The following is a 12,837-nucleotide window of genomic DNA, read 5'->3' on the forward strand; positions in this document are numbered from 1 at the left end:
TTATTCATCATGCTGCATGCATTGGTGTACAGGCATTTCAGAGAGCGAGCTGAGCACACCGATTTCACCCCAGGGGTATGGGAGGCCTCCCAGCCTTCATGAACTCTAGAGTGATGCCCTATTACTGCTACAACCCCATCCCCCTTCGGGTCTAGTTTAAAGCTCTCCAAATGAACCCTGCTAATTCCTGTCCCAGCATCCTTTTGCCCCTGAGAGATAAACCTTTCCCACATATCACTGTTTGGACTGGTGTCTTGTAAAACCAGCCGTTATCAAAGAACCCAAAGCCCTGCCTGTAGCACCAGTCCTGTGGCCAATTGCTTACAGACTGAATTTTTCTATTCCCTCCCATATCATCACCCAAAACTGGAAGGAGGGAAGAGAAAATCACTTGAGCCCCAGACTCTTTTACCATCCATCCCAAGGCCTTGAAATCTTTTTTCATTCCCCTCAGACTGCGGGATGCAGCTTCCTCCCCAACTGTCTGGAAGATCAGCAGTGGGTAGTAGTCCGTTGGGTGCACCAGGCTGGGGAGCGTCCTGGTGATGTCCCTGATCCGGGCTCCAGGTAGACTGCACACTTCCCTACAATGAGTGTCAACTCTGCAGATTGGGCCCTCCGTCCCTCTCAGAAGGGAATTGCCTACTACGACTACCCTTTTTTCTTTCCTATCTGAGGCGGTCTTGAGGTGTGGGGTCAACTGCCTCTGAGTGAGGTTACGAAATACAGAAGGCTTTCTGTAACATAATGCCACAGAATTGTGATATTTTTAAAATATATTTTTAATTTCTTTTTTTTCTTTTTCTTTTTTTTTTTTTAAAGTGTCAAGTTCTAAGCTTACTCTTTTTCTTTTAGAGTAGGAGCATATGCTGGTTAGTGAAGCATGCACTACACAGCTGTTACATCTACTGTATGACCTGTACATATTGAATTATCTGTGGTGGTTTTCAATTCTGGTTCATCAGACATTTAGTCAGAGGGGCTTTAACCTAAATTTAGCAAAAGAATACAATTCAGTGTTATCTTGTGTATCCATAATTCATAGCCTCCAGACTCTTTCGATCTAAAACAACTGGCCAACTTCTTTTTTTTTTTTTTTTTCTTTTAAGCAGTACCACAGGATGTATGAGAAAAATTCAGTACAAGGATTAACGGCAGACAACCTCCAGGACTTCAGTTTGCTAGTGTATGAATATATATTTGTGTGCACACAGAGAGGATGTAAAGAGATGTGAGCATTTTAACAATCATCATCACTTCCATTCTCAGGTGTTCACATTTGCCTTCATGGTACACTAAGAAAGAGAACTAATTCTACATTTAAGAACATATAAAATTCAGTATATATATATGTGTACTTTTTTTTTCCAAAGAAGAAATGGATTTCCTATGTAGACAGCCTTTTGGATACAGTCTGTTGTTGAAGAAATCCATAAGGCATACAAAGGTGGATATAAAAGAGAGGCTGTGTTTCCTTTTCTCCAAAGATTTTTCTCCCAAAGCATCTAGCCTATCAGTCTCCGACTAGAGGCAGGAAATTAGGCTAAATTGGGCTTTGGATTGACCCTTTGTGGCTCTGTCTATATCCCTAAATTCAACACTTTTCATTAACTTTTGAAAGAACAGTAGATTCAAGTTTCTTACTGAAGTAATGAATCTTTCTAGCTATTGTATGTGCAATTATAACTTCTGATTAGTGCTTTTTAAAATTACTTTTTAGTAACTCATTGATACCAATAGGAGAAAGTGATACAAAGCTTAGATGAAAAGTCATTTAAAACCATTTGTTTTTCTCAAGTTCATTAAGGAAATCTAATTGTATTTCATCATGAAGTTCTCTCAGAAACAAAACAAAGCTACATATGAGTTTCATTCCCTAAAAATGATAGTGAAGCAAATTAACTTCACTTAGAATGACCGTCTGTGTATAAAATCACAAAATGAATATCTATTTACAATTCCTTTCTCTGTAAAACAGAACATGCTTCATTAGAAACTAATCTGGCATTACAACGGGTAAGTTCCTTCACTGCCAATTTGGAAACTCAACACCTGAAAGCTCCTTCACTTACAGTTTGAGAGTACAATAACAATAAGTTAGAACAATCAGTTAATTCTTATTTAAAACTACGAAATTTTGAAGATGTGGTTTTTATAACCCACAGTCAAGAAGTTATGCTATGAATACATTTGTATTAATCAGGTCTGTATGTACTATGCTACATAACAGTTCAACCACTTTGCAACCTTTCCTTTATATGTTTAAGATATACTATCCCAACCATACAGAGATAAACAATGCATGAATAGTTCTCAGTATGAACATGAATCAGTGTATCAACATTTATTTAGTTTAAAAAATCAATTTCTCATTGAGATGGGCTCAAGAAATACTATGCACATCTTTGTAAGATGCCCCCTGGGACAGTAGTCATGCACTCTTACATTCTATTTTAAAAGTATAACACATGATGTTCAGTCTAAAATGGCAGACAAGAATAAAGAATTACAGTCTCAGTCAAGTCTTGTAATGAAGTGTTTTGGTGGTGGTTTTGTTGTTGTTTGTTTTGTGTTTATTTTTTAAAAAACAAATACACAATTTTCTCCTTATCTCCACCAAATCTCTCCCTCCTCCCATAGCCTCCAACAAAATACGTTTTAACAGAGCAGAGAATGATCTCATGAGGACCGTAAACCCAGCAAATTAATCCTAGCAAACTCGTATCACTAAGTTAACTATTTTTCCTCTCTCCTTCCCTCACTCTTTTCTATTTCATTTTCCATGTGCATTTTTTAGGAGGCATTCCCGAAGTTCAGAAAATAGATAAAACTCAAATAGCTTATAGGCATCACAAACACATAATACTATTTGTTCATCCTTGCACTATTCCTTCCAGAATAGTTGTTGCTATCCCTATGCACACAGAAACCAGGACTCCATTCTAGAAAATAATGAAACTTGCTAAAAACTCTGTTATAACGTTATATATGCACAGGTGTATGAGCATTTGTGCTCATTGATGCACACAAGTTCACCACTCTTTTTATACAGGAGAGAATGCCAGAACTTTATTCTGATTTTTAAAGCAATAATAATTAAAGCAAAACTCACATCATTATTTCATCTATGTATTTTTAGTGAATATCACTGGTTTACATCAACAACCACTGCAAGAAAATTTTTACTTCTCAGTTTTAATGTATATTTTAGATCGACTCGTCAGAATATGCTAAGTGCTTCTTGATTCACAGTGATACACGACATCTCCCAACTTCTAAAAAGTGACAACAATCAATGAAATAAGGAAATATTGAATCCTTTAAACCACCTCCCCCCACCAAAAAAAAAAGAAAAAAGTTAGCTCACCAAAACCACAGAAACAGCACTTTATTAAGCTCAAATAAGTAACTCCCTCATAAACAGCAAAAAGCAGAGTAATATTAGCAGTAGTATGTTAACTCAAATTTCGCTTCCTGTGCCATGGAGACAGCTGTGAAGCATGCTAGTCTTTTCATGAATCAATTCATTGGTACAGTAGTCACTTAAAAGAGACATTCTGCATAACTGCACCCCTAGGTCCACACTGTGTTTAAAATATAGAGGTAATAAACCCCCTTCCGGGACTGAAAATTTGCATTCCATTGCTGACTTCAACTACATATGCAGTAACAACTGTCTATCTGGCTACATACATATATAGTCGCTGGAACACGACATAAAAATTATAGTGTTCTTACTACCATATAGAAAATCACACAGATTAATTCCTCTACATGCACAAAACCAAAAAACTATTAAAAAATATTAAATACATGACCTTATATACTGCTGCATTTTCCCTGAGCAGATTAGATCCTTAAAAGAAGCTCCAGCCCACACCGTCACTTTTATGAGGAAAAAACAGTACCTTTCAGGGAACACCGTTATGCTATGCACAGGGTTTGAAACCTCCAAAAGGAACCTCTTCACCTCTGTGCCATTAGTCATTTCCCCCTGATTATCATATACAGCTGAGACTGAAAAGTCAGGAAACAATTAGAGTTTCTAGGAGAAAAACCCCCATTCAGAAAAAAAATCCAGCCATATCACCTGCTAACCATCAAAGCAATCTATTTCAGTGAACTCTTCATCACCATCAAACCTTTCATAGTCTAACATAAACCAGCAGGAATCAAGCCAAGCCAGAAAAAAAAGAAGAAAACTTTTAAACACACTTCAACAGTTACTGAAATTATTGCTTTAGAAATTGGAAATGCCTTCTGCAACAGCAAAAATAGGTATAAATCGAACAGCTTAACAACCCCGTAGTGAAAAAAGATTTTAAGAAACAAAATGTAATTATTGATTGGAGGTTGAAGTGTGTTCTGTTAGCTGGCATCAGACTTCCTCAGTGAAAATAAAATAAACATAAGATAGAATTTAGAAAAAAGTAGTTGAAAAATTCAACTTATATACAGTTCTATAAAAATACAAGAAGTTGACTATTAGTATCTTAAGAAAATCAGGTTTGGTCTATAAATGTCAATGCAGAACTGGGAATATCACTAGTACACAGTATTCTACTTGTTCATTATTACCTTTGTACCATTAAATTAACTTAAAATATGTTCTAACAACAAGTGCACTGTGTTATTAACTGTTTCAGTGTCAATGTGTTTTTATCTTAATTAATGTGATTTATCTTAATTAGTTTGCAAACCACTATTAAACAGCAGAATGCACACAAAGGAGTCTGATAGTTTATAATGAAGGAAACTAATCTTACAATGGCATTTGGGAAATCCCAAAGAGAACTTTTCTGTAACAAGAGCAATGGTGCAGAAAAGCAGAAGAAAAGAGTCTCTTACCCAGCCATTGTGGATAAGAGTGACAGCAGCTCTCTTAGATCTATATTGACAGCATACATAAAATCCATATGAATCACAACTGACCAGGTACAGCAGCTTGTTTCACAAGAAATCAAATGTGAGTTGAAATAACAGAATTTTATATAAAATACAAGCTGGTAATTCTCACGGGCCTTTTGTCCTTGTATTTATTCTCTTCAGTCTATTCAGATTCCTTTTCACTTCTGTATACATATACAAGTTAGAAGTACAAACTGTGTACAGTATTAAAGAAGAACCAGCTAAATAACTTTAAGTTCTGAACATAATACATGTCTCTGAAACATCCATACCATACTCAGTGAAAATCAGAAAACACTTTGAAGTGCTGATGTTATTTGAAAAATAAGATTTTTATCTGCTAAAAGGTAGGTAGCAAAGGGCATGATAAAAGAGAAGGGACATGAGCTTGTAATTACACATTTTAAAGTTTGTTTTAAGAACTTATGAAACAAAAAAAGTGATACAAGAATTTTTTCCTACTTTCAAAAAACAATGTATATTATTTTATCTATCCTAAACCAGACATAAACAAATATAAAAATTGTAGAAAGTCTTCTGTATACCTAACATAATTGATGTTTGTCACACATGCATGAATAGTATTTTGGCACTGTTTCATTTTGTCGATGTTTAGAAAGATCTGCAAAACAAGGATATCCATCCACAATATAAAAGATCATATGCAGAGAAAAGAAGGTATATTGAACATACAGTATGAAACTACAAATACTGAAGATGTCCTAGTAGGAGTAAATATATAAAAACATTGAGAAGGAATAGTAGTAAGAGGTATAAATATACAGATGTGTGATTTGATCATTCTGGAAGAAGAAAGAGAGGGGCAGTTTGTCTTCTCTGTTTTTGATTTTGAAATTAAAACCATCTAATCAACTGAACATCAGACATCTCAGCTTTTTCCATAGGTAGCACTCAGTGTACAACCTAAACACATCTGCAAGCAAATTAATGCTTGCACAGAAAATACTAGTTTATACATCATATTGATCTAACTCAAAATAAATGGAAAATCTTCCCAGATATTTTCTTAGTACTAAATGCTTTTACTTTGTTTAGATTTTATTTTAAAACAAGGACTCAATGTCTGTCTCGAGATACCAATAGCTCCTAGATATTATGTCTATGAATGGAGAAGAATATTAAAATGTCTTTTTATATTTAAAAATATAATGGATGTTATTATTCAGAATACTCAAAAAATAGATTATGTTGGGATAGATTCTGAATCACAATAAAAACCACTGCAGGATAAAATTTAAAACTATATTTTAATGATAAAAAAGTATAATAAATATAAAGTGATGGAGCAGGTAAAATATAATGAATTTTTAAACCCCTACATCACTTAAGATATCCCTTTGTGACAGTACCAACAACCTACCCATTGAGAAAGAAGAAAGAGAGCTAGAATGGTTACTGTAAAATCAATATACAGAATTTACACCCAAGGAAATTTTCCCATAAGTTCCCAGAACAAATTATCAAATTAATAACAATATCCAATACAAGAAGAGCAAAATGCTTTGCGTGCTAAGACACACAAATAACAGAACAGGGAAAAGAGATAAATGGGCTTGCCAAATGAAAAGCAACAGGGCAAATTCTGATATGTAACATGAAACTTCTTGATCTGGATGTTTAATCATGACATATTTTACAATACTTGGAGGAAAAAATATTTTGGAGCCAAAATAAGCTATGATATTATATACTTCAGCATCGAACCCAGTGTCTCACTGTAATATGGCATACATATAAAACCGAAACACTAACTTTCATTTTGTGCTGTCCTGCTTCAGTTTGCAGTGTTTTCTTTACTGCATGTTTTCTGCAGTTGTAAAAACCACAGGTTCAGAAAAAATAAAACAAACTTGGAGGATTTTAGTGAGTCAGAGGAAGAGTTAACTGTTTAACTGATTATATTTGCACACTGAAGATCAGGCCGGAGCAGAGATTAGGTTCAAAGTATGCTTCAGGTCAGACATAAAATGGGAACCAGGCAGAGGATTCATAATGAACGGCACTAAAATTTCATAAACTATCCTCACATTGTCCAAGCTCAAATGTTACCGCAGCCTTATTGATGGGTCATTATCCTGATATCCTTATACCACAGCCAGGTCATGAGACAGAATTATGCCTCAGGAGCATTCCTGTGACAGGATCTCAGTCTGAGTCCCAGGTTGAGAAGATGCCCTCAAGCCTACTTAAACAGACATGAAACCAACCTCTGTGTCAAAATACAAGCCACTATATCAAAAATTAGGAAGATATACATGAGACATTTTTTTAACCCAAAAGAGTCCAGTCAGGCAGCAAAAGCTTCCTACTAACAGCAGAAATGGGATCTAAGAGAAGGCACCTTGGTCTAAATCCTAACTGAAGAAACTTGATCTGCAACAGAAATAAATTATTCTTTTCAACCTTTCAGATTGGATACTGGCTACAGAGTCAGAATTAGATTTAAAGATTAAAATTTGTGTATCAAACTGCAATAATATTTGGTTTAGGGCATCTGGAAGCACTCTAAGTTAGTGTATAAAAGACCTACCACACATTTCAACCATAAGTGGATATAGGTATATTTTAACAGTTATCTCCTGAATGTCTCTGATGCTGGATCTCTTTCAGTGACTTTCAAATTATTTATTTTCAAAGTTTTCTTATTTTTTAACTTTTTCTCATATTTATACAAGTTCTTAATATTTCTTCCCCTTTCAGGGCCTTTCAATCCCATAATAATCAGATCACGTTAAATTATGTGCAGAAAAACACTGACCAAATTTGTATTGATTTCCTACCATTGCCAGGAAATACCACTATGGGTCAACTACAAAAGCTTAGATTGTATTACTAAGATAGTTTGTGATCATCTACTTCAGTCTCCTTCCATCAATTGCCCACAAACTGCTTCACGAGTATTCACGTTTTTGATTTGTTAGTGCAATTGGTTAGCAACAGACAGATGGCATAAACAATTGTTTATGCTTAGTAAGCAGATGATTTACAATATTATAGATTAGAAGAGGGCTACACTTTTGAGCACAAAAATGTGCAAACATTCTCTTTTAATAAGCTTTTAAGGACACCTTTTCACATTTGTATTAGCAGTAAACTAAATTTGTAATTACCATTTGCAGTCTAATCTATTTTAATCAGATTTTTCTTTTCTTTATGATTAATCTTATGCTAAATAGAGGAAGATGTTCTAAATAGTATTACATGAGTATTACTTTAAAGTATAGTGACTAAACATTGGTAACTACAACATGCAACTCCCAGCTCCATCACGAATTCTCTATTTTCCTGAACTTTGCATAGCACAATCAAGTGTGTTTACTGTTTGCCTCCATTGGGCAATTATAGAAATCATTATGCTTGTGGGTGATGACAAAGAATCCCATTTTCTGTTATCAGTTACAACGCTACAGATCATTCTGTTAAACAACGAAGAAATGCAACTAACTTCAGAATTAAAGGTGAGCTTAGCTTAAAAATTTCAGAGAACAGCAATGAATGAAAACATCTTGCTTTTCTGGATTAAGTTAAAGGAATATATTCTGTCTGAATTTATAACCTGATCACACCTTAATATTGAAACTTAAAGACACAAAACTAACATTTAGCTGAATCTACAATTTCTTGTATTGTGCTGTTACAATATTTACAAATTCATATACAGGTGATAATTGGTGATCCATCTAATAAAGTCACTTCTGTCAGAATATATATAATATAATTCAAAATTACTTTGCATGGTAATAAGTTTACTTTCTTTCTGCTAGTTTCTTCATGAAGTCAGTAGAATTTCCCTTCTGTATTTTGTACAAAATCAGCTAAGTTCAAAATACATTAGGAAAGATTTTGCTGATAGCTTTATATTGTGACATTCTGCCAACATTTTTAAACGGGGCTTCAAATAAATATTCTAACTTTGCATATTTGGCACATGCATGCTGATAGGAGAGAGAAGAAATTTGCATTTATGATAGGTTTCTTTATAACATGAAAGAAACACCAATGTTTGATCATCAAACTTTCAAGAGATTCATTTACTAGAAATGTTGGTACTCAGTTTCTGAAGGAATAAGAAATACATTGGTAGAGCTGATAAAGAAAACTTTCCAATTTCATGTAATCCCATGTATATTTCTATAGCAATCATACTATCCCATACATTGCACAGTGTTGCAGGGCTGCTTCTTGCAAGAATCTTATTTCTTTTAGATCATTGACATTTGCTTTTCATCTTATGGATGCCAAACTCTTCTCTTTTGAGAGACAACTTTCTCTTTCCTATAGATAGACATGTTAACAGTGTCCACAGAAGAAATTAACTCCATTGGATGAAACCAATTTAACCTGTTCTTCCATTATTAAGATTATTTCTTCTTACCAAAAGATCCTGAGAGCACAAACTACCATATCACTGACTGCATAGCCCATACAAAAGATTAAAATGCACCAAAGGGGAAATAATGTCAATCAAGATATTTTCAAAGTTCAATAAACTAGTAATATCGTCCAGAAAAAGCACCATTTTGTCATAGTAAGTTTTTCAAGAAATAAGCCTATTAAACTGAGATTCAGCTGAAGGATAACAAATATTTAACTCTGCAATACTTCAATAACATGCTCAGCCAAATGTAAATTTCCATTTCCTGCTAGATCAAAATTTAATTGTTCCACTTCATTATTTGGTAATAACAGTGCATTCTACTAAAAGGCTTATTTATTATTGCTTTTCTTCAGCTACTACTAAAAAACTCCAACATAACACTCCCTCTGTATAAAGTTCAGAAGATAGAGAATGTTATATTACTGTTATAGCATACTTTTGCAGTGTAAAATCCCATGAGAGCACCTCACTAAGGATTTCTAAATTACTTTAAAGCTTGTTTACACATAGTAAAGTTTGCAGAACTGGACCCAGAGATAGAAAGAACAAGATTTTTACTCATTTCTATTCATATCGTGGATTCCTACATTCCATCTGATTAAATTAATGGAATATCCATTAGCACAACAAAGCATGCTACACCAGTTTAAGGTGAGTTACATGTAGAAATTATTAACTTGTTTACAATGCTAACAACACATAAAATATACATTTTTCAAATCAGTATTCTGCTTAAAGGTACAACTGAAAACACACTGAAATAGGTAAGTTATATTCATGATTGTACTGACTTACCCTGGTAGAAGAATTCACCAAGGATCCATTCAGATTGCCAGTGTTGCACTTGAAATTCAGATGTTGATCAGGATGGTAATTTGCTTCCCAGCTTCCCAAATCACGCACCACCGACTTGTCAGAATTTGCAGATACTTTCTGGAAAGCAGTGCAGGTCATTCCCGTGAAACTAGATGGCTTGATCATAAAGGCCTCCAGAGCAATATTACGAGATACCTGTGAAAACATCGAGAGGCAGAAAGGTTGCTAACTCATTAAGCATGATTGTATTACTATACGTGCATTGTGCATTTATTGTATATATTTTACAAAGGACTGGGCATGCACACAATTTCATACATATTCAGAAGGTAAGGATTTTAAAAATCAGTCTAGAATTGTACAATGAAATAGTGGGTTTTCTTGGATCTCCTGAGGAACAGATCAGTTATACCAGTTACTATTATATCAGTTTTGCAATTGTATCATTATCAGCTTCCATAGAATCAATCCTGATTTAAATCAATACAGTTATAAAGTGAACCAGCAACAGCAGTAGTAGAAGTTATTTTAAAAAATGAATGAGGATGTGCTTTGTACCTCAGAAATGAAACAGAACACTTCTCAGCCATTTGGTGGATGGATTGTTTTTTACAGATCTTGTTCTATTAGAATATTGAACATGACTATGTGGTTTAATGCAACACCATGTTACCGGTCTTTGGCCTACCCTTTAGTGAGGTGATGTGTCTAGAGGGAGATAGTAGCACAGTGCAGAGATATGCATCTCCAACCTTAAACTAATACATTCATTTCAGCACAGTCCTGTGCATGAGACAAACAGCTTATGTTATAATCAGGTTGATGATCTTAGATGGGCACATTAATTGGACTTTATGGTTTCTGCTTCCAGACATAGATTGTTTAGTGATCTGTGAGTGTATGCATTTTGTACACTGATTGCAATGTGAAGATACCCAAGCGAAGCTACAAACTCTTAGAGCTGGTTTATCAGAAGGATAAATGTACAAATGCAGCACTTTTGTATTGCTGTACTTGGCTTCTGTTATGCAAGCTGACAACAAAAAAGCACCTTAAATCCACCTAGTAAAAATTGGTGTGAATCCCTCATAATTTGAGCCTTCATATGAGTTGTGCTGACAAGAAATTACTTCACTGAAGAAAATCACATCAATTCATAATAATAAAGGGATCTAAAGCAAACATTTTGCATAAAAACATAAGGGCAGGATAGAGGGTAGCCTAGCTGTGTAGAAGTCATGGTACCAGAACAAATTAAATCTTAGCATGAGACACAGTACATGACTTCCTGGTCCTCTTTTGAATTTATGAAAACATTTTCAAATGTACCTTCTTCAGTCACTGATGATTCTGCGTAAGTCCAAAATAAAATTACTGAAGTCCTATTAAGCAATTTATTTTAGTTTTTGTCAAAATTAGACAAAATCCAGAAGCTTTCCATGTATTTTTATAGTTTTTATATAAAAGTAGCCTCAGAATTCTTTTCGATTGCTTCTAAATTCATAAACCATCCCTTTTTTAGACTAAATTTCTTGCCTGAAGGTGATTTTTTTTTCTACACTTGAATAAAAATGCCAAAGATCATTAAGAATCAATTATTTTTTTTTTTATTGAAAATCCAGTGGCTGTTTATTCAAAACTCCTAAAATCAGAAACTAGGTTTACTTGGATATTTTTTTGTCCCATCTGCAGATAGCCTTCCAAAGAGACAAAAAAATTACTGCTTGCAGAATACTATCATCCATATCACCAGAATATGACTACATGACTCAGTTAAAACTCCTGTGTCGTAACAGGTTTTCTTTAATCTTGGGAAAAGCCACTTAATTATTCATTACTTCATGTTTCCTGCCATAGAATGGGCATAACACTAGTTCCCAATTTCACATTTAAGAGGTAAGGTGAATGTTGTAATGGGGATTTAAGTGATTGCACAAAAGTGAGCCACCCTATTTTTTTTTTTTTAATTTTGAATATTAAATCCTTTAAACACTTGGGGTTTTACACTCCCAAAGTATACCCATGAAGACTTGACAGTGTTCAAACAGTGTGAACATACCATTCTCAGCATACAGAAACAGATGGGTAAAATGTAAGGCAAAACAGTGTTCATTATGTAGGATCATAAAATGAGCTACAAAACTGATACAGATAAACTCAGAGCAAAATTAACCATGGAAACAATCCACAGTCAGGTACACATTATGAAAAGCCACAAGCTAATCTTGTCTCTAAGCAGTACAGATACAGAAAATGATAATTTGGTGTCCATTTCCTAAACCTCAGATAAAGGCACCACTTGGCAGAAAAGCCAAAGGGGATTGTTGCCTGGGTAGGCTGAGAGCAGCGCTGAAGACTGCAAGACAGAGCACAAAGAAAAAGCCACATTGCAATCAACCTAAAATATTCTGACAGTCTCAGTGGTTAGAGAATTAAATGAAAACTCTTCAGAAGGGAAAACTATTACATGTGCCTGACACAGGACCATTGAGGTAAGTATTGTCAGCTAGAAGTCTTCCTTTTCAAACGGCACATCTGACATGCATACACAGAAATGAAATAAAAGCAGGAATAAAGAAGTGCCTCAGAACAGTGCTGAAGGGATATGATTTTGGGGGTTCTGAATCATATAGATCCACACCAGGAGCTCTCCGTTGCCCAGGGATGCCCAGGGTACCCCTCACTGCTCTGGCTGTGCCCAGTCATTACCAGCC

At 34.7% G+C, this 12,837-nt stretch overlaps 1 protein-coding gene across 1 annotated transcript in view; it reads right to left on the reverse strand.

The window, feature by feature from the left end:
* The window catches only part of LOC308042479 (adhesion G protein-coupled receptor A3-like), a gene marked incomplete at both ends in the record, with an annotated part of 272,332 nt that overhangs the window by 110,069 nt on the left and 149,426 nt on the right, over window positions 1–12,837 (reverse strand). The window contains one exon of the mRNA XM_080347921.1: window positions 10,103–10,318. Within this exon, the coding sequence (XP_080204047.1) occupies window positions 10,103–10,318 (216 nt within the window). The remainder of the gene's footprint in view (window positions 1–10,102; window positions 10,319–12,837) is intronic.

The sequence above is a fragment of the Nesoenas mayeri genome, assembly GCF_963082525.1.
Source record: "Nesoenas mayeri genome assembly, chromosome: 7".
Lineage (NCBI taxonomy): Eukaryota > Metazoa > Chordata > Aves > Columbiformes > Columbidae > Nesoenas > Nesoenas mayeri.